General features: G+C 42.3%; 1 protein-coding gene across 1 annotated transcript in view; it reads left to right on the forward strand.

Moving 5' to 3' along the window:
• adamts16 (ADAM metallopeptidase with thrombospondin type 1 motif, 16) overlaps nucleotides 1–23737 on the forward strand; it is a gene marked incomplete at its 5' end in the record, with an annotated part of 92384 nt that overhangs the window by 47804 nt on the left and 20843 nt on the right. Inside the window, 8 exons of the mRNA XM_080425910.1 lie at nucleotides 3380–3475; nucleotides 6718–6866; nucleotides 9709–9881; nucleotides 10574–10704; nucleotides 11669–11792; nucleotides 12679–12923; nucleotides 13395–13515; nucleotides 16928–17054. Coding sequence (XP_080282036.1) covers nucleotides 3380–3475; nucleotides 6718–6866; nucleotides 9709–9881; nucleotides 10574–10704; nucleotides 11669–11792; nucleotides 12679–12923; nucleotides 13395–13515; nucleotides 16928–17054 — 1166 coding nt within the window. The remainder of the gene's footprint in view (nucleotides 1–3379; nucleotides 3476–6717; nucleotides 6867–9708; nucleotides 9882–10573; nucleotides 10705–11668; nucleotides 11793–12678; nucleotides 12924–13394; nucleotides 13516–16927; nucleotides 17055–23737) is intronic.

Below are 23737 nucleotides of genomic sequence, written 5' to 3' on the forward strand. Positions count from 1 at the left end.
TCGACATTAATCTCTCAAGAACAGATTCAGAGTTGCGCTGCTGAATCTGTTGGTAGCCCCGTTCAGAACGTTGTGCGCGTTAGCTTACAAGTGGGCGTGCCTTCAGATCAGGAAGCAGGCCGCGCTTTACCCAATCAAATGTAGTGGGCGGGATTTACATCTGTGCGCTCGCTTCCCACTGGAAACAAACCGAAACTCATTTAACGTTATAACTCAATAGCGTCCTCGGAGCCGACAAAACCACGGAAAGTTACTAACATTTTAACTTGTTCTTTCATCATAGAAACAAGTGGGCTTATAACCAAAACGATCCACGTTCTCTGGGAGAAATGGTGTTAGTGTTCCGTGGAGAAATATTGTTAGTGGGAATGAAAACATAGGCGCACCACCGGAAGTAGAGGGCTGAAGGCAAATCACCCCCCCCCCCCCAGAGTCAAATGCAAAAGTGAAAAACGCTGGGGGCGCAGTTTTTCCTTTTTATTTGACGATGGGTTCCCAGATTGCTTCGACATAGACTAGTTGAGCCAAGGGTCGAAACTGGTGACCTCCTCCTTATTCCCAGAAGGCCTCTCTCTACCTATTCAGCTATGGGCCGTTTGCCGCTGCCATTTGGTCCGTTCTTACACTCTGATGAACACTGGGGATTGTGTAATGTTGCACCTCCTCTCTTACGCTTCATGGTCAGCAAGGTGCACCGGACCCCCAAACACCAAAGTGGTCCACATAACTTCATCCCTCTCCAGACACTTGTTACTTATTACAGCATTTATTATCCCATTGAGACCGGCGGGAACGCATCTGTGTCCTTTTAACATTTCTTTGGGGCTATTCAAAAATAGCAGATCTACAAGCAGATCTACAAGCTCATAGCGAAAAATCGTGGAAAATGTTTGCATATATATTTTTTTAAAGCGAACATTTGTAACTCAAATCTTTGCTTCTGGAGGTCCCTGGAACCCAAAAAATATTTTAACTCTTTAGCTTTAAAAAATATATATTCAAAGATTTGCAAAATAAATCACGATAAAAAAAAAATAGCAGATCTACAAGCTCATAGCGCGGCACTTTTGAGCTTGTATATCTGCTATTTTTTAATAGCCCCAAAGAGATGTTAAAATGACACACAGATCAGATGCGTTCCCGGCCTCGATGTGTTATTCGGCCCTCGAGGTCCAATTTATTGTGTTATGAATTTATATTTCACGAAAACCTTCTGGCAGGCACTTTCAAGATAAGGGAACGGACTTTGGAGGAGGAGGCCAAATGATACTCTCAATGGGGTATATGGGTGGAGCTGGGTTACCCTGGTGAAAAAAAAACACAACAGTTTCTCTCTCTCTCTCTCTCTCTCTCCCCCTCTCCCTGCCGTGTGCTCTCTCTCTCTCTCTCTCCGTCCTTTTTACTATTGGAAAAGCCCTGACTTAGCAAAACAGCTGCACAAATAGGCCTTGGGATGGGATCCATGATGGCTTTTGGCAAGCGAGCACAAGGGGCAGGGGTGCCTGTCTGCATCTGCACTGAGTTGTCAGAATCTGATATAGTCATTCATATAGTAACAATGTGGACATGTTAAAAAAAAAAAAAAAGTAGCGGGCCATGTTTCTCAAGCAACCCAGACACAGTGTGTGAGAGCAGGGGAAGTTCCCCCAATCCTCCTCCCATGTGAATGTGCAATATACCACTGAGAAAGAAAGAAAGTCAGCAGTGGGGGAAAAAGTACTCACAGTAAAAGTATCAATACTGCAGTGTAGAAATACTCCGGTAATCAAAATTGACTTTAGTAAAAGTACAAAAGTATTGGCACAAAAATATACTTAAAGTACCAAAAGTAAAAGTACTCATTGTGCAGAATGTCGCATTTCACAAGTTCAAAATGTATAAACATCATTTGAAAACAGCTGATCTACAAGGCTGGAAAAAATATATAGGGCTGAAGTGGTTAATGCATGTTTTGTGATAATAATCTAAATCTACAAAGTAACTAGTAACTAAAGTTTTAGAGTAATTGTAGTGGAGTAAAACTACAATATTTGCCTCTGAGATGTGGTGGAGTAGAAGTAAAAGTACTGAGAATTGGAAATGCTCCAGTAAAGTAAAAGTACCTCAAAATTGCACTTGAGTACATGTACTCAGTTGCTTTCCACCACTGAAAGTCAGCCATGGCTGATCAAGTCTGCTGTTGAACTTGTGCACTCATGCATTTCATGCTCGGAGGAGAGTATAACATATTTGCCTTGATTTACTATTATATTTGTGTACATGTATCTGTTTGCCTGCTTACTCTGTGTGAGATCGATGTATGCAAATATAGGTATACAAAAACATAGTTTGGGGGGAAAAAGTTACAAACAATGTCAACCATGTTGATTTTAAACAGTTTATTTACAGTCATCTACAGGGACCGTTTCATCTCCCAGATAGTTTTTCTTTGTGACCCTGAATGGGACCCAGCCAAACCATTGGCAGACATATTGGCATTGCTTTTCTTTTTCTTCTATATATTTTTGTTTGGCTGAACTCCTAAAGAGTTGAACATTTTGGAAACACAAACACGAACACAAAAGAAGACTGCAGATTGGCCAAACGATCATTAATCACACAAGTTGTCTTTCACAGAGTTCCCATCCCTGACTTTTTTATAGCTTGCCCAGAAGATTATTTTTGACAATTCAGTTTTCCCATCGCTGGCTTTCTTTGTGTACAGCTGTTGTAAGGAGTATTCTTCTGACAATCCAGCTACTGTAATTTGGTGCCAGAAAGCATGTTTTGAACATAATAATAGTGTCATATAACCTGCTGAAAGGTCCACTCATTACCGAGACCTACAATAGTGCAGAGTACAGACTATCGCCATGTCTTTGCTAGCAAGTTGACTTCCTCTTTCTAACTTTGAAGTCTTTTGAGGTTAAGTTTCCTTCTTATAACAACATATTTCATATAAATCAGTGACTTTTTTTTAGGCCTATTTTCAAATGTGTTTATCTACCGCCATAAAACTGATTAAGTTTCATATCAATCAAACAAACTTAAGGCTGTTTCTGTTGGTTTGGCCATAAAATGTTAACCCACATTCCACTGTGTAGAGAGTTGAGAAGGGTGTTTAAACACCCTTTACTTGCCAGTTTCAACCGGATAATTTGATACTTTAATAAAAACTGTGGTCTTCCTTTTAGATCTACATTTTCTAGACATAAGTTTGTATGCATTATTAATAACTGTGTGTGTGTGTGTGTGTGTGTGTGTGTGTGTGTGTGTGTGTGTGGGTGTGTGGGTGGGTGGGTGGGTGGGTGGGTGGGTGTGTGTGTGTGTGTGTGTGTGTGTGTGTGTGTGTGTGCGTGTGTGTGTTTGTGTGTACGTGCGTTTGTGTTTGTGCCTTAAGGACATCTGCAAAGCTCTGTGGTGTCACCGTGTTGGGAGGAAGTGTGAGACCAAATTCATGCCAGCTGCTGAGGGCTCTGCCTGTGGGCCTGACATGGTGAGTTACTACGTCTGTGTGTGTGTGCGCGTGAGTGCATGCGTGTGTGTGCCTGCGCGCGTGTGTGTGTGTGTGTGTGTAGTGCATGGGTCTTCAACATTTTCAGGCCAAGGACCCCCTAGCTGACAGAGAGATGAAGCAGGGACCCCCACTAAATATTGCATAAAATTATGTTGCAGATTACACTTTTTTCATAGATTTCGTAGATAGTTAACCTTTTAAACCCTCAATATTTAGTCAACTTGACCGTTGGCTCTGTACTTGGTCTGCTCTTTTCCCCCCTCTACACGACACTCCGAAAATAGCCGATCTACAAGCTCACAACGCCTCACAGCGCCTGTTCATCATAATGAGGGAGGATTTCTGCTAAAATGATCTCATTATTACTGAAAGGGGTTTTGTTACATTTCAGTGGCACCAATTAGATCTTAGGGTTTACCCACAAATACTGTTTGTCTAACACAGCCTGTTTTTAGCAGCTTGCTTTAGCAAAGCTGCTCTATAAACGGGCCGCGATAAAGGGGCGGAGAAAGGTTACAGTTTTAATTGTTTTTGTCTGCTTAGGGTTAGATAAAAACTTTTTAAACCTATGATAGGTTTCGGGGCATTTGCGGGGGCAATAAAGGAAATAGCTAGATTTTAGTCTACTGTCTGCAGCAGCAGCAGTCAGTCAAGCCAGATACTGTAAAACAAATTCTTATTAGAATGCACATTAAACAGTACTTTTTGCCCTAAATCCCCCAAAATGAGATTATTGCGATTAGTTTAGCTTGCAAGCTGCTATAAATTATCACTGTGTCTTTTTTTTTCTTGTTTATCACCCGAGAAGTGTGTGTTTTACCTTTACCTCTGTTTGGCAACACACAAATGCTCCATGGTAACATCTCACCAAACAAACCACACTTTTAAAGGTTTCATGACGTTCAGTTTTACCACACATTAAAAGTCTTTGTCATGGTCCTTCAAACGTGTATAGAAAGTTTTAACAAAAAAATCCACTCCATTGATCCATGGCAGGTGTTTTTCTCTCACATTTCTAAAGCCTTTTCAACTGCAATGAAAAAATAAATCTTTGCCTGCGAGTGTCGCTGGTGAGGGATTTTGCCTGTCAATCATCGCCTCTGCTCCGCCCCCCCCCCCAAAGGAAAGGATAGGGGAGGGGAGGGGCGTGGAGGAGAGTGGGCGGGATTAATCGGCTGTGACCTCACTGCCGAAGGGCCAAGCTCAGATTACTTTTCAGCCTAATTATTCAGAAAACCCCAGAACACAGAAAATCCACTGAATGTTCAAAGTTCAGATTTTTTGGGTGTAATTGAGGTCATAAAACCCCCAAAAAAACATAAAAACATAAAAAAAGTGAAAATGAATGTCATAGAACCTTTAAGAGTTCTCACCACAGACTTGCGGTTCAAATGAAAACATGCCCGCAGAACCCAGCTCATAGACGCTATTATCGAAAGAATAGTCAATTGGAGACTTAATTAGCTGTTTATAGAAGGATGTTTAAATGACATTTTCGCTCACTGTACATTGTACCAGAAAAGAACCAGAAACTCAAACCAAATCCCCAGAATGTAATCATTCATGCTACTGTGACAGTGTTCACACAGCCTCCCCAAGGCCAGAGTAAACTGGGTCATATAGAACAGTGGTTCTCAAAGTCCAGGGGTCCTTGAGGGGGTACCAGGGGGTCCCCAGCAAAATGTGGTAATATAGCATCACAATAATTTTAACCTTTTATACTTTGGCTATTCAAAAATAGCAGATATACAAGCTCATTGCGCGGCACCGAGTGCCGTGGTACTGTGAGCTTGTAGATCAGCTATTTTTTAAAAATCGTGAAATTTTGTGCAAACCTTTGAATATATTATTTTTTAAGCGAACATTTGTAACTCAAATCTTTGCTTCTGGGGGTCCCTGGAACAAAATATTTTGAGATGGGGGTCCACGGCCAAATACATATCATTTTGGGGGTCCTTGACATGAAAAGGTTTGAGAACCACTGACCATAGATATAGCAACATCTTTTTTTTTCACAAAAAAACTGTTAGGATTTAGAAGACATTTTGTAGAATCGGCCTCAGGCCTTAAAGGGATATTTCACCCAAAACATTACTTATTTTCTATCGTTTAGTCACCCCATGGAGACTTGAATTGATGGATATTTTTTAGTTTTTGTCGCATTCCTAAGCCAATCATTTGATGACCAGCGGACCGGTAGGCAGCGGTTCCGGTAGAAGATACAAAGGAGACTCTTTGTGTCTCCTACCGGTCATCAAATTATTGGCTTAGGAATGCGACAAAAAAAAAAAAAATCCTTGAATTCAAGTCTCTATGGGGTGACTAATCGATAGATTACAACTAATAGAAATCAACTAAGTGGTTACTCAACAAAGTCCTATGAAATGTTTTAGTGGAGGACAGCCCTGTGTTTTTGTGCTCTTGACATAAAGACGCGAGGCGGTTGGAGAGAGGACAGCGGTGGGTGTGTTCAAGGAGGCATACGTATCGAATATCTTCGCAATAACTCAGCAGGTTTCAATGATTACAAACGTCCACAAGGGAAGATAAACAAAAACACAGCCACACACTCATGCTTCTTACCCCACAGACTGATCTCATGGTGCTTTCACTGAGAACCAGAGAACAGCTGATTTCCCCTAAACTGTCTCTTCCCCCCCTGTGGTGGAGTGCCATGAATTCCTAAGTGAGCGTGTCATTGTTTGCATTTAGTTTAATTGTCCCGCCGAGGGAGTATATGGGGATTAAACCATCAAGTTCAATACATTGAGAAGAGCAAATCAGCTTTCAGCGAACGAGGGAGAGAGAGAGAGAGAGAGAGAAGAGAGAGGGGGGGGGGGGAGGGATGCAAGAAACAAAGAAACAATGCCATACAATGGTGCAACTATAAAAAAAACATTGCTTCCCAGCACAATAAGGCACAATTCAGCTTCTTCATGGATACTTGAAGGTTTATGAGCCTGATTTGGGTCACAAAGACTCATAGAGGGACAGGTCATCCCAGTAATTACATTTGAAATCTGTTACACGTGCAAATAACAGCTCAATAAAGTTTAAGAAACCCTCATAGTATCCAAAGCTCTCTATATAGTTAACCCATTAATGCTTCGACACAGTTCAGCTGTATTTTTCGGACACTCTTGACACTTTGCTTTGTCCTCTCTGACTCCCTTTCTCTCTCTCTCTCTCTCTCCCTCCCACCGCCCCTCTGTCTCTTGCAGTGGTGTCGTAGGGGCCAGTGTGTCAAACAAGGAGACGAGGGGCCCAGGCCTCAGCACGGTCAGTGGTCAGAATGGTCGTCCTGGTCAGCCTGCTCCAGGAGCTGTGAGAGTGGCATCACCTACAGAGAGAGGCAGTGCACCAGCCCCAGGTAGAAACACGCAGACACACACACACACACGTACACGCACACAAATGTAAGTGTAACAGAGTGGTTCACTACCTCAGCCTGATGGCCTGAAACTCTAATATCTCCCCCGAGCGATAAGGAATTCCCTTTGGCTCAGTGGTTAAGATGTTGGCTTTCCGCGTGGGAGACCCGGGTTCGAATCCCGGTCGTTACATAAGCACGCGCATGTATGGAAATACATCATTTGACCAATGTGCAAACTTGACATACAGGGTAAATTCACGTCAGTACACATACAAAACACTAGAGGTGTAACGATACAGTGACTGCAACGATGCATCGTTTTTAATTTTCAACGATCTGCTATATCAAAATATCTATGCAAATAATTGTATCGAATTGTTTTGCAATGTAAATGATCGATTTTATCGATACTAAGTACTTGTGTGTTGTATTTAGCAATTTTAAGAGGAAGAAAGAGAAAGAGGAGTTTAATTACTTTTCCATTACATATAGCTACACTTGTTTTATCGATAAATGTGTGTAATCTCTGTGTTCATGTCAAGGTGCGGGTTTGTCCATATGTGTTCAAGTACAATGTCCATGTCTTTGCCAGAGTTTATACAGTAAATAGTTACTGTATCGATTTTAAATCATTGAATCGCATCGTTTCGTATCGCCATGAATGAACCAATATCGTCCATGTATCGTATCGTCAACCACGTACCGTGATACGTATCGTATCGCTGTTAAAATGTATCGTTACACCCCTACAAACCACATGTAGAGACTTTTTGTTTTTGTTGAAAATTGACATTACTTAGATGTAAATGCTTATCTCTCGTTTTTTTTCCGAGACCCAAGGCCCATCTGGAAGACAGCATAGTATAAGACACATTAGTGAAATAGTGAAGATCGCTGACACAGATCTCTCACTTCCTTTGCTTACTGCCTTTACAGTATGCACTCAATCAGTCACTCAGCCGGTCCGCCACAAACACTGGGGCCACCTCTTCATCACCAAACCGCCCCGCCGTGCCAAGATCCTGTCAAAGCGCTGGGATGAATTAGACAGAGACAGACAGAGAGAGAAAGTCAGAGAGAGAGAGAGAGAGAGAGCAAGAGCGGGAATGATAAAGTAGGGAATAATAGATATGGGAGAAGGAGGGGGAGGAGGAAAGCTGGCAAGCGGAGAAAGGGACATATAAAAGACTGAGGGACACGAAGAGGATGAAACGGTTAAGTGGGGGGAAAGACAAGAGATGGCACAGAAAGAAAAACGGAGAGAGGAAATAATGAGAGGAAAATAAGTGCGGGTGTGTAAGTGAGATGGGGCGAGAAAGAGAGAGAGAGCGCTCCGCGATGGTGTGATTGGAGGGCTTATAGAAGATGTAATTGTCCTGAGCCAAGGATTAGTTGGAGCATATAGCCTGGGGATATGCACCTGTGAATGGAATGGCCTCTCCACACACGGCTATTAGATACACAAACATTTCTGAGTTTTATGCGTTTCAGTTAAGTATACAGCTTTCGCAGATCTCGTGTTTATCTCCCATAGTATTAGGTGATTATATTGTCATCTGCGTTATTTTCCATGTGTTACCCAAACTGTAAGTAAGTAGCCTTGGGAACAGGCAATAACGTCAGGAGCCCATTTCCTGTTTCTGTATAGCATGAGGCAGCTTGAGTACACCCCCTGGACCCCCATGATGCTAGTACAGTATGTTGCAGGGACTTACCCCCCAAAGCCAACCCTTCATTCTGAGTGCAGAAGGCACTGGGTACCATTTTTTATTGTCTTTGCTATGCTTCGGCCTCGGGGATTAGACCCTGACCACCCGGTATCAGGCTATGGACACTGTCTATTAACCACAAGGCCACTTGAGCTGGCTAAACTGTACCCCCCCACACATGTAACTGCATTCTTAAAGTTGCTCGGAGGCGTCTCTCTTGTTATTTGACAATTCAGAGCATTCAGTGCATTCCCATTTGAGACATTCAGATAAAGTTAATGTGGGAGCTCTCAGAGCACACAGCAGATGCTCTAACGTCTCTCGTTTTGTCCGAGCATCCTAACATTCCGAAAAATAACTCGAGACAAGGAGATTATGGCAAAATGCAACAGCTGAGGCTTGTTGGGTGATCTAGACAGCGGTATCAACACGCAGCTTTTTTTTTATTGTAGAACAGATACAGTATGTACATATATTATTATTAGTATATGACAACCCATATATATTTTGTATGTCATTTTGCCTTGTTTTGGTTTCACAGCTTGACACTGTGGCTTAACGCAATTCTCGTTCGTAAATTGCAAAACAACGATATGCTCTGCCACACTCTGATGAGACCGCTCTGATTCTACAGCAGACCGTCTGAGTGGAGAGAGACAGAGAGAGAGAGGGAGAGATCCCTTCCTACTTAAGTCGCTATAATATCAGTGGTTCTCAAACTTTTTTCATGTCAAGGACCCCCAAAATGATACGTATTTCTCCCCCGCCCCATCTCAAAATATTTTGTTCCAGGGACCCCCCAGAAGCAAAGATTTGAGTTAAAAATGTATATATATTCAAAGATTTGAGTTAAAAATGTATACATATATATTCAAAGATTTGCACACATTTTCCCGATTTCTCTTTTCAAAAATAGTAGATCTACAAGCTCGTATATACAGTATGAGCTTGTAGATCTTCTATTTTGGGGGAAAAAATCAAATAGCAAAGAAATCTAAAGTGACAAAGATGCGTTTCCGGCCTCAATGGGTTCATTTGTACTTCTTTTTTTAGACTCCACACTAATCTCGGTATAGCAGTAATACAACATCCTGATTATTTGCCCTTCTTTCCTTTTCCTCGTCTTTCAGACCTGCGTATGGAGGGAAATACTGCGACGGCTCCTCCAGGTCCTACAAGCTGTGTAACACGGAGGACTGTCCCTCCGACGCCATAGAGTACAGAGCCCAGCAGTGTGCCGAGTTCAACAGCAAGCAGTTCAGAGGATGGTACTACAACTGGAGGCCGTACACTAGAGTGGACGGTAAGGAGGATGACCTTTGACCTGTCTCTGGACAAGTATATAACTAAATCCATCTGTTCATAATATCATGAAAAGATGCTGTCAGTGGTGTAAAGTAACTAAGGACTACAGTACTCAAGTAAAATGTTGAGGTATTTCTTTTTACTTTACTTTAGTATTTCCAATCTTCAGTACTTTTTACTTCTACTCCACTACATCTCAGAGGCAAATATTGTACTTTTACTACCACTACAATTATTTGAAAACTTTAGTTACTTAGTTACTTTGTAGATTTTGATTATTATAACAAAACATACATTAATCACTTCAGTCCTATATACATTTCTGCCATTTGAAAATAGCCGATCTACAAGCTCACAATGCGATGCGAAGCGACGCATTGTGAGCTTGTAGATCTGCTATTTTCAAAAGATTGTTATACATTTGAAAACTTGTGAAATGGGACATTCTGCATAACGAGTACTTTATACTTTTGGTACTTTTAAGTACATTTTGATACCAATACTTTTGTACTTTTACTCAAGTAAATGTTTAATTCCAGACAGAGTATGTCGTATTCATACTTTTACTCAGGTAAAAAAAAATGGAGTACTTTTTCCACTACTGGATGCTGTGATGGAGAACTCACCCAGTCCCCAGGAAGCTCATCAGTGTGTGATATTTAATCTAGTCTCTCTCTCCTCTCCTCCCAGATCAAGACTTGTGTAAGCTGTACTGCTTTGCTGAAGGCTATGATTTCTTCTTCGCCCTGGCCAGCAAAGTGAAAGACGGCACGCTGTGCTCCCAGGACAGCTCAAACGTCTGCATTGATGGCCTGTGTGAGGTAATGAAATATGGATGTGAGGTGATGACAGGTTAACGTCAAAAAATTAAGGTTGAGGATTGATTTGAAAGCTTATTTTTTTTCTCGGTTTGGTGGCCGTTGAGTTTAACCCATTAAGACCTGAGGCCGATTCTACGAATGCCTTCTAAAATCAAGTGTTTCTCAAACTTTTTCATGCCAAGGACCCCCAAAATGATATGTGGACGCGGACCCTCATCTGAAAATGTTTTGTGCCAGGGACCCCCAGAAGAGAAGATTTGTGTTAAAAAAAAAATCAAAATTATTACTCTTTCAAGAATTTTCTAAAAATGTTCAAAAATAGCATGTATAAGCGCGCTAGCATGGCACGAAGTGACACGCTAGTGAGCTTGTAGATCTGCTATTTGTGAGAGCCACTGTTCTAAATCCTAAGAGATATATAGCTCAAATCTAAAATGGCACAGATGCTTTCCCAGTTTGAACCCATGCAATCCGGGAACGCATCTGTGTCATGTTTAGATTTGAGCTACTGTATAACCATTATTTTATACCTTGGCTATTCAAAAACAGCAGATCTACAAGCTCATAGCGCGGCACCGAGTGCCGCGCTATGAGCTTGTAGATCTGCTATTTAAAAAAAAAAAATCTTGAACATTTTGTGCAAATCTTTGAATGCATATATTATTTAAAACAACATTTTTAACTAAAAGTCCTTGCTTCTGAGGGTCCCTGGAACAAAATATTTTACAAATGTTCACTATAAAAGATATATATATTCAAAGACTTGCACACATTTTCACGATTTTTCAAAAATAGCAGATCTACGAGTGCCACACTATGAGCTTGTATATCTGCTATTTTTGAATAGCCCAAAGAAAAGAAAAAATGACACAGACGCGTTCCCGGTCTTAATGGATTAATGGGGTTAAATGAGTTTCCCTGTATCACTTGTAATAATTCTTTGAATATTCTTCCTCTTCCACAGAGAGTTGGGTGTGACCGTGTGTTAGGCTCCAGTGCAGTGCCTGATGCCTGTGGGGTGTGTAAGGGAGACAACTCCACGTGCAAGGTCTTCAAGGGACAGTACACCAAACAGCATTACACAAACCGTAGGTCATGTTCTCCTCAAGTTTATAATAGTTCCGTTCTGTTGTTGATCATATTTTTTCCCCCTTAATCCCCTTAATCCCCTGATTATTTGTTACTTTCAAGGCAGTCTCTGTAAACCTTTTTAATCTCTATGTGTACAAACGGCTAAATTATTTTTCTTGTTAAATTGCTTTGAATTATTTAGAAATAAGACAGGGGTCTTAATAATGTGCATTTGGGACTTCATGTGGGCCAGTCTAATGACGTCAGTCTATCTATGACATTATCTAAGATGTATGACTCCATACAGGTTTTCAGCCCCCGATCCCACTTCCATTATAAAAATGAAAAGTTCAATATTTCAAAAGGTGTAAAACATATGTGAATAATATTCAGGGATTTTCTTCCTTGGCCCTTTCGTGGCAGCCTGCGCAAGACATTTGGCGCTCATCGGTCCCAGTGGTTTGCAAGATTAGCTGCAGACAGACAGACACACAGACAGACAGACAGACCCTCTTCTGGGCAGCTCACCCCCCTTATACAGTAGTGCCATGTTGTTAAAAAAAATATTTCGTAACCACGACGAAATATTCCTTTTAACTTTTTGTGTTTTTTTTTGTCAATTAATGCCCTAATTGATAATACAGCGTCATGCAAAAGCATCAAAAATAGCAGATCGACAAGCTCGAAACGCGACGCGAAGCGACGCGTTTCGAGCTTGTCGATCTGCTATTTTTGACGTTTTTGACGTTTTTGACGTTTTTGACGTTATTGACGTTATTGACGTTATTGACGTTATTGACGTTATTGACGTTTTTGACGATTTTTTTTGTTGCTATTTCTTTGGACTTTTCCACCCCGACAGAGACAATTTATTGTCTTGTTTGTCTTGTGTCTTTACCCTAGAGTATTATGGCGTGGTGACCATCCCGGCCGGTGCTCGGAGCATCCGCGTGGTGGAGCTCAACACCTCCAGCTCCTACCTGGCCATCAGGGACGCCCAGAGACGCTACTACCTGAACGGGCGCTGGACGGTGGACTGGCCCGGCAGACACCCCATCGCCGGGGCCCTGTTCGAATACAAGAGGCCGTACAACAGACCCGAGAGCCTCACCTCGACCGGCCCCACCAACGAAACGCTAGTCATAGAGGTATACAGTATGGCAGTGGTGTAAAGTAACTAAGTACATTTACTCCAGTACTGTACTTCAGTACACTTTTGAGGCATTTTTACGTTACCGGAGTATTTCCAGTTTTCAGTACTTTTATTTCTACTCCACTACATCTCAGAGGCAAATATTATACTTTTACTCCAGTACAATTATTTTAAAGCTTTAGTTACTAGTTACTTTGTAGATTTGGATTATTATAACAAAACATTCATTAGCCACTTCAGCCCTATATGCATTTTGGCCATTTGAAAATAGCCGATCTACAACCTCACAATGCGTTGCGAGGCGACGCATTGTGAGCTTGTAGATCTGCTACTTTTACTTAAGTAAAAAAATTTAATACTTTTTCTACCCCTGCAGTATGGAGCCTGTAGTCACACAAAAAGGCGTTGTTTACATTTTGTTGTCAAGGATCTATTCATACTCCTTCCTGTTCTCTCTCTATTGTAGATTTTGCTGCAGGGCTGGAACCCTGGCGTGCGCTGGGAATACACTCTGAAAAAGACCCACATCAAGCACAATTATTCTTGGGCCATCATACGCTCCCAGTGCTCAGCAACATGCGCTGGAGGTAACTACACGTACTGGATGCGCGCATGCACACCCACGTGCACACGCACACACACACACACACACACACACACACACACACACACACACACACACACACTTTTTCATGTCAATGACCCCCAAAATTATATGTATTTGGCCGCAGACCCCCATCTCAAAATATTCTTTTCCAGGGACCCCCAGAAGCAAAGATTTGAGTTAAAAATGTTTGCTTTAAAAGAATATATATTCAAAGATTTGCACACATTTTTACGATTTTTCAAAAATAGCAGATCTACAAGCTCGTAGCACGGCACTCGGTGCCGCGCTATGAGCTTGTGTATCTGCTAAATCTGCTTGAATAGCCAATCTGCTTGAATAGCCAAAGTGAATAGCCAAAGTGTAAAATAATGCTTTTTAGCTCAAATCAATAAATGACACAGATGCGTTCCAGGTCTTATTGGGTTAACATATTTCTGACCATAATGTTTTCACCATAAAAGGCATGTGGGACCAACCTCCATTCTTGTTTTGTTTTTTTACTCATTCCTGAGTCTCGTGTCACTTTTATTCATATCTTTCCATTTGTTAATAGCATCATGTTTCGGCATCATTAATCATTATAATCATTAAGAACAACAACAATCTCAAATTAACACCAAGAGATGTTGAAAGTAACACTTCATAAAAGTCCAGTATTGCTCCTTGACTGAGGTCGATTTTAGGAAAATCGGATCGAACACAACATTAATTTAATCCAATTGTTGTAATAAATAAAATTAAAATAAAAAAAAATAGTGTCTTGCCAACTGGCAGCAAGGTTCGTTTAACCCATTAAGACCGGGAACGCATCTGTGTGTCATTTTTAGATGTCTTTGGATATTCAAAAATAGCAGATCTACAAGCTTGTAGATCTGCTATTTTTGAAAAATCGTGAAAATTCGTGGCAAAATCTTGGTTTATGTATTTTTTAAAGCGAATATTTGTAAAATATTTAGTTCCAGGAACCCCCAGAAGCAAAGATTTGAGTTACAAATGTCAGCCAAAAAAAATTACAAAATATAAATATTTGCACAACTTTTAATGATTTTTTAAAAATAGCAGATCTACAAGCTTATGAGCTTGTAGATGTGCTATTTTTGAATAGCCAAATAAATCTAAAATGACACAGATGCGTTCCCAGTCTTAATGGAAACAAAAACATTTTTGACCCACAACAAGATTGCACCGATTTTGGTTTCCCACCAATAATGAAAGAAGCCTGCCAGTAGATCAGTGGTCCAGGATCTAACGATGCCTCTCTGTCCCTCTGTGATCTATAATGAGGCTTTTAGCTGCAGGTTAAGTGGACTGACCAGAGGGGAAGCGTCCCCATCATTACAGAGAGGACACATTACTAGGACTCAATGGTGGAGAGGTGGAGGGACCTTTTGTCCTTCTTCTATCCAACTAGAGACCTGCTATTATACACACGCACACGCACACGCACACGCGCACACGCACACACACACACACACACACACACACACACACACACACACACACACACACACACACACACACACACACACACACACACACACACACACACACACACACACACACACACACACACACACACACACACACACACACACAGAGAGAGAGAGAGAGAGACTGCCATTAGACCCTTGTAATGACCTGGGTGTAACCTGGGGGTGCATACAATAGTTTGAGGTTGGTACTGTGTGTGTGTGTGTGTGTGTGTGTGTGTGTGTGTGTGTGTGTGTGTGTGTGTGTGTGTGCGTGTGCGTGAGTGCATGCGCGTGCGTGTGTGTGTGTTCATGTGTCTTTCTTTGCATTCATGAGCAGTGGTGGGAAAAGTACTCAAATGTTTTACTTAAGTAAAAGTATCAATACTGCAATGTAGAAGTACTCGGTTACAAGTACTACTCCGGAATTATAATGTAATAATTATAATCTGCAAAGTAAGTAGTGACGAAAGTTTTCAAATAATTGCAGTGGAGTAAAAGTACAATATTTGCCTCTGAGATGTAGTGGAGTAGAAGTAAAAGTATTGACAATTGGAAATACTCCAGTAAAGTCAAAGAACCTCAAAATTGTACTTAAGTACAGTACTTGAGTAAATGTACTTGGTTACTTTACACCACCGTTCATGAGTACATGTGTGTATCTATGAAGTGCACGTCTGCCTGCTTTCATGTGTGTGTGTTTAGCTGTGAACAAAGCCCTCAGTGTGGAGGAGTGCCCACTGAGTGACCCCGCAGGGTTAAAGTTCCTCCACCCCCAGTCTATTTAGCTTTACCTCAACCACCTCCATCATTGGCTCCTGATTGTAGTCCCTATAATGGGTCAAGGGTCGTTGGCTTTATTAAAGAGTGTGAATGAGCTAAATAGCTAGAACACAGTGTTGTGGGGCCTGAGATCTGCAAACTGACCTTGCCTAAAGGCCAAATACCAACGTCCGGATTCAAGTTTCACATAAATCTAAAGGTCTGACAAATGGCCCAGGATTGATTGAGGAAGCACACCTAAGTGAGACCAAGGTGTTTATGAACAGATAATAGTGATTTATAATCATTTGACGTGTACTTTTGACATACCGACAGGGTTGCCAGGTCTGCTTATTATAATTTCCCCGCAAGATTGTATTTGAAAATAGCAGATCTACAAGCTCACAAAGCGTCGCATCGCGACGCGTTGTGAGCTTGTAGATCTGCTATTTTCAAATAGCTGATGCATATGTTAAAGTGCTCATGTGGCCCATAGTTGCTTCTTTTATGGCTGGTTTTCCTAGACCTGGTTGCTTGTTTCCCTCACAGAATCTGGCAACACTGCATACAGACATTACATTCGTAAATTTAAACATCCACACATACAATAGATAATGATAAACGATAATAATCTTTATTTATATAGAGCACCTTTCATACATAAAATGCAACTCAAAGTGCTTTACACAAAAAAAGAAAGATCATACAATACAAATATATATTTTAAAAAATAAGTATAAGTTATAAGAGTACATGAAGAGACAATCAAAATCTGCAGAAAACTATATATTAAAAAAGAAAAAAGAATAGAAAAGAAACCCCACTGAATATGTGTCAGATAGCTTTGCTCTTTGTGGCTTTTGTGTGGTTGAAATAGCTATTAATCACACGAACGAGAGAATTACACTCCAGAATATTATAAATACTTTCCCACACTGTGTTGCTGGCACAATAATGACAGAAACAGTAGTAGTAGTAGTACACAAATATAGCACATAATACCAAGTACATAAGACACATGAAAAGCACATGCAAGCGTTTCCTAGCATAGCATCACTCATGACTTCATGCTGTTGACATGCTGTAGTAGTGAAACCAGGTGCCTCGTATTTATATTGTGCAGCTGGCTTTATGTGAATGTGATGTCTTCTCCTCATGCAGGCCAGATGAACACCAAGTCAGCATGCTACAAAGATATGAGGGTTCAGGTGAACACCTCCTACTGCAATCCCAGAACCAGACCGGCTACTGGACTGATGCCCTGCCACAGCCAGCCCTGTCCTGCCAGGTTAGTCCCCCCCCCCCCCCCTGCACAAGTTATTATATTAATCGAAGGCATCTGTGATTTATTTTTAGATTTCTTTGGCTATTAAAAAAATAGCAGATCTACAAGCTCGTAGCTTGTAGATCTGCTATTTTTGAAAAATTGTGAAAATGTGTGTAAATCTTTGAATATACATTTTTTTAAGCGAACATTTGTAACTCAAAATTTTCCCCTGGGGGGTCCCTGGAACAAAATATTTTTGAGATGGGGTCCGCGGCCAATTGGGGTTCCTTGACATGAAAAAGTTTGAGAACCATTGATATAGAAACATATGTTTTTTCAAAAAACTGTTAGGATTTAGAAGACATTTGTCAAATGTTTGACAAATGAACATTTGACAAATGTTCGCTTTGAAAAATAAATATATATTCAAAGATTTGCTAAATTTTCAAGATCTTTCAAAAACAGCAGATCAACAAGTTCATAGCATGGCACTCGGTGCCGCGCTATGAGCTTGTATATCTGCTATTTTTGAATAGCCAAAGAAATCCAAAAAATGACACAGTATGTATATGTATAAATGATGGTAAAAACATAACTCCCTCAAGACTCTCAATCCCAAAATAGTTTTATATCAATATAATACAGGGGTGTCTTACAGAAGTGACCCCTCTGTGCACGTATAGGACCTTGGAAATGCCCCTTTGACCTCTTTTGGGCTTGATCAATACATCATTTATTCTCAACGTGTGGACCTTATGAACCCCCGGGTTGGGGTGCGGGCAGGTCACAGGATAATTAGAAATGTGGAACAATGCATATTTTTGAATATTGCCCATGATAGCGTTCTTATGACCTGAAAATATGTACTTAGCTACTTCACGATTTCCTCCGACGATCAATCAAGTGAAATAGCGTAGCTGCGAAACATAAAAAGTGAAGTGAAAGAGTGATGCAGGCGTTCCTTCATTTGTAGAAGTCACGAGTTACACAGATTGAGACCGTCTGATTTAAGTCCTCCATGCTGTGCCAGAGATTATCTCCTCATCATCTCATAGCAACAGTGTTTGGGTTGGCTTGGGGCCTGGTGCCTAGGTCTCTCTCACTCTCTCAATCTCTCTCTTATTCTTTTCCCTCTCTCCTTTCTCTCTTTACTGCTGTATGTCGTCTCTGTTCGGTTGGAAACCTTGTACGTCCAAAACTGTTGCTTTTCACTTAAACTTGAAACATTGTCAAAAATAGCAATAATTGCATATCTAGAAGCTCAAAACGTGTCACATCGCAAGCTTGTAGATGAGTTATTTTTGCGACTTTTGTGTGACACTTTAGCATCAGGAAGTAAGGCATTCATTTACAAAAACAAAAGAAAAACATGAAAAGTTACGGGGCACGGTGTGGCACAGTCGGTAGCGCTGTCGCTCACAGCTAGAAGGTCCTGGGTTCGATTCCTGCCGGGGACGCTGTGGGCGCTTCGGACGTGTTCTCTCCTCCGCGTCATCAGTGCCCATACCCTAGGTGGGGTTGGCGAAAGGTCCTCTCTGTGTGGAGTTTGCATGTTCTCCCAGTGTCGATACCCTCACAAAAAAATACTGCCTCCCCCTGGTCAGCCGGGGCGCCTGATGGAGGGGAAAGGAACTGGTTGGAATAACGTGTTCCTTCCACGCGCTACGTCCAACCGGGGAAACTCCCCCCTGTCAGGTGATAAGAAGCGGCCTGCTCACTCCTCATGCGTTGAAGGAAGCATGAGCTCAGTTCGGGGCTTTCCCCAGGCTGGCAGATGGAGAGTAGCGCCCAGGATTACAGCTTAGGCAATTGGCACTGAGTGAAAAAATGGGTTTCAAAAATCGTGGGATAAAACATTGGGGGGGGAAAAACAAAAAACAAAACATGAAAAGTTGAAATATGAAGATACGAGGTTTCTCCCCGACAGCAACGATATCATGCCTCTGTCTCCCATTTATTGCCTTCTTCACTGCAAACTCAGCAGGCTTGTGTTTTGACTTCTCTCTCTCTCTCTCTCGCTCTCCCCCACCCTCTCCTGTGCCTCTGTATCTCACTATTCAAACCACCTGCTGCTTCTCTCTAAGGCGTTATTGCCCTACAAAACCCACACATCTGTGTGTGTCACTGTTTGACATTCAGCATGTCAAAAGCAACTGTTTATTGGTTGAGTCAAACCTCTGTGAGCCTCCCACACGATCTGATTTTAACCCATTAACACCGGGAAAGCGCATTTTTACATTTCTTTGGCTATTCCAAAAATCGGTGCCACGCTACGAGCTTGTAGATCTGCTATTTTTTTTTATCATGTACATTTGTGAAAATCTTTGAACATATATATATATATTTTTTTTTAAGCCAACATTTTTAACTAAAATCTTTGGTTCAGATGGGGATTCTACAAATTTCTTCTTTTAAATCTCAGTGGTCCTCAAACCTTTTCATGTCAAGGACCACCCAAAATGATATGTATTGGGTCGCGGACCCCTATCTCAAAATGTTTTGTTCCAGGGACCACCTCCCAGAAGCAAAGATTTTAGTTAAAAGTGTATATGTCACAGTACGTTTGGAGAACCAGTACGATTGAAGACAGAGCGCTCGTTTTTAGGCACGGGGCTCCTTCGGGGCGAGGCGGGGCTTTTCGAGACAGGGTTTATTAGCGAGGCTCGCGAGGAGGAGGAGGAGGACGGCGCTGCGAGGCGGGGGGTTATTACGCGAGGCTCGCGAGGAAGAGGAGCCTCCTCCTCCTCCTCCTCCTCGCGTCCCGTCCTCTCCTTCTCTCCTTCTCCTCCTCCGAGGAGGAGGAGAAGGAGAGCGCGGAGAGGCGGGGCTTTGATGCGCCGACGGAGACCTGTCTTTTGTTGTTCCCCCCCACATAGCAACCAGGAAGCTACGCTAGGGGAACCATAATATCTATGAGGGGAACGCTGAACACGCGTTCACACGCACGGCGCGCCGACTTAGTGGAGCTTGAGGCCGAGGAAGCGCGCCCTCGCGCCTCCAGGCGCGAGTGCCCGCGGTGACCGGCCGACGCTCCACTAGTCGACTCAGCGCCGTTTGATTTGTAAACCGATAGGGACAGAATAGTTCTTTTCATGGATCACTGTGTGTGTGTGTGTGTGTGTGTGTGTGTGTGTGTGTGTGTGTGTGTGTGTGTGTGTGTCAGGGAGAAAGTAAAACAAAAGCCAGAACACAATAAAAGTATCTAAACAGTCCTGCTTTCAATAAACCAAAAAAAGCATGAGCGCGTGCGCGTGTGTGTGTGTGCGCGTGTGTGTGTGTGTGTGTGTGTGTGTGTGTGTGTGACTGTGTGTGTGACTGTGTGTGTGTGTGTGTGTGTGTGTGGCCATATATGTTTGTGCACAAGCCTGGCTTGTGGCTCCCTCTAGTGCTGGGTGGGTGGTAAAAACGAGCGCGCTTTCTTCAATCGTACTGGTTCTCCAATCATACTGTAACATATATATATATTCAAAGATTTGCACACATTTTCACCATTTTCTTTTCAAAAATAGCAGATCTGCTATTTTTGAATAGCCAAAGGAATCTAAAAACAACACAGATTCTTTCCCCGTTCTAAATGGGTTAATGTAGCTGCGCAGGCCCGTGCTGCCCTAGAAAAGCACCTGTTATGGAAGGATGGCTCTCCTCTCTCGCGTCACGTAAAGTTAATTTATAGCCTCATGGTGGAAGGATGTGGCACAAAACAGAAATATGCAACGTGTCTGCACCCTTTAGTTTGGGGGTCCATTCGTGCACTCTTATGAGTCAAATTAACGCTGAGGATTTTTTACTGTGCGATGACTTCAACCTAAGAGACCTTTTTTCCATGTGAAAGGAATGGTTAAACTTCTGTGTCGACTGTATATTATGGTTCTCATTCAGCTCTGGATCCACGTCGAATACATTTTAAATCACACTCTTTTCTAACACTGTGTGGGTGCCCGCAAAAAGACAAGCCAGGGCCCCATTTGGTGGTTTTGGACCAAAGAGTGCAAAGAGCTAAGTGCCAGTTTGTTGTGGGGTGCGGGATGGGTGGCCGCAAGGTCGCACGAGGTCACTGCTGTCACCTTGAGTGGTATGATAAACAGTGTGTCTCTGGGATATGATGATGATGATACCAAAGACAGAGAGAGAGAGAGAGAGAGAGAGAGAGACACACATATCCATGGTTCTGGTGTTGGTCCAGGGTGTGTCTCTGTGGGATCTTGGCTCAGGCTTCTGCAGAGTTCAGTCACCCTGCCAGAACCTTCCTGACAGACTGGGCCAGGCCGGACTGTGTCGAAGGCCGAGGCACACAGACTGAAGGACCAGTCAGTGTGTTAGCTGGTGATCATAGGGAGTGGTCCACTCACTGACAGTCAGGCCATGTGTCACACACACACACACACAAACGTGCACGCACGCACGCGCCCACACACACACGGATACACAATTCCTCCTCCTTGTCTCTGCTGCTCTGGACAGTGTCACAAATGGTAAAACCATGACCATGAGATTCATAACTGCCGGACAATTTCAGGTCAAGATTGTTATTAATGAGGGAGTTGTCCTCTGTGCTCTGTCTGTATGTCTGTTTTTATTTACATAGTCATTATTTCACCAGGTATAAAAATTCTAAAATATAACAGTTCATTCAATTTTAGGAATTTCACAACATTTTTCATGTGTAGCTTAACATACAGGCTATATAACTATGAATTGAAACATTCATGATGACAATGATTTCAACATTGTAACTGATGATGGTGTAGAAACTGGCATTGCCAGTTCACCATCTGACAATTTTAACCCTATTAGCATTTAGTCCTCTTTTTATTTGCAGCTTTGTGGTTCTGCATTTGACATACAGTACACTGGGTTTGAGGGTTTGAAAATAGCAGATATACAAGCTCATAGCGTGGCACCGAGTGCCGCGCTATGAGCTTGTAGATCCGCTATTTTTGAAAAATCTTGAAAAAAATAATTGTTGTTGATTTAGATAGAACCTATCCCCATCGGCCATCAAAATCAATGACCATTGGGGGATATCAAAAGCAGAGGATTCCCATGGATTCCCATCCCCCAGCAAGTCCAACTCACTTCGGTCACACAGTGAAATAGCAGAGCTACAAGCTCACAATGTGTCGCATCCACGACGCATTGTCGGTCGGCCATCTTCGTGCGACGGAAGTATTAATCAGGCTTTATACAGTATATCTTATCTAACAACAACACAGTGCAGAGTCCAACTGTCCAGCTGAGTTAGAAATGTATTCCCTTGTCTGTCTGATTTGATTAAAACAACGTACTGGCTGCAACGACCTTGAATATCAGCCAGATCGTTGTGATAAGAAGAATTTGTGACAAAAAATGCAGCATAATCTAGAGACCCCATGCGTGTCTAAAACAGCTGCTGGTGTCTGTCAGCTCTTCTGAGTGCATTGAACTTCTCCCTTCCAGGCTAATACGTATATATATTTGGAGTAATGGTCTCCAGGACACCGGCCAAAGAGCTGTTTTAGGGATTTCTCAGTTGGACTTTGATTTTCTCTGCATGTGTCTGTGAATGAACCAAGGTCCTATAAGGTAACGGCTAGACAGACATATGTTTAGTTGGCTCAGCCTTATAATATTTGACTACAGTGCTATTGAGAAATCGATGCGCGGTTCACTGGTAATAAAGACCACGCCTTCAAATAATACATTGTCATGAGTTGTTTATTTATTGACGTAAGAGGGGTTGTTGTGGAGATGAGTGGAATGGTGTGCAATGGGACGAGGGAAAAGGAGGGGATGTAGGGATATAGGCCGGGTGAGAATGGATGAAGGGTCACGATGATGGGTTTAGGAAATGGAGAACAAAATGGACGGAGAGAGGGCGCGTGAGGCCGATTCTACAAATGCCTTCTAAAACGGTAGTTCTCAAACTATTTCAAATGTTTTCAAACACTAAAAAATAGCAGACGTACAAGCTTGCAGCAAAGTGATGCGCTGTGAGCTTGTACATCTGCTATTTTTGAATAGCCAACGCAACAACAAAAAAAACGACACAGATGCTTTCCTGGTTTTAATGGGTTAAACCCTGAGTCTTTGGCTAGGGGTCCGTTGACTATTTTCTGCTACCCGGTGTGGCAGGGGAAAATGTTTTTACAGCTTCGCCCAGCTGATGGCTGCTCAAGAACACCAGTAGACTTGTACTGTGACAATAAAGTTGATTCAGAATCTGATTCAGATGGCTCTGATGAGCTGTTATAGGAATTAGAGAAGTGTCTTGCTCAGAGACACTTTGACACAGACACTGGGTAAGCTGAGGGTCGAAACCATAGATATAGAAACCTAGATACCTCATTGGCCTCTGCAGTTCATTGTAACGACTGGTCTCTCAATACAAGGCTCTTCCGGGGGCTGTTTGACTACTGACCAATCACATCACGTTAACTACTGGCCAATCACAGCGCGTCTAACTGACTAGTTGCTGCGCGGCTGCCTCTTAAGAAAAGACCCACCCCACCTGCCTCTGATTGGCCTACCGAACGCCCCCTTCTGTGACGCACACGGAAGTTTCCAGCTTCCCCCCGGAAGCATAGAGGAAGCGGAAGTGCGTCCGAGATGCCGACGCTTCAGAGCCAGAGGAGGCGTCTACCTTTATATGTCTATGGTCGAAACAGCCTCTCTTCCTCTACTCTATAACTACAACCTCCACCTCCATTAGGAACTTGACGGTACAT

This window comes from Gymnoscopelus braueri (assembly GCF_963280865.1).
Source record: "Gymnoscopelus braueri genome assembly, chromosome: 4".
In the NCBI taxonomy this organism is placed as follows: domain Eukaryota; kingdom Metazoa; phylum Chordata; class Actinopteri; order Myctophiformes; family Myctophidae; genus Gymnoscopelus; species Gymnoscopelus braueri.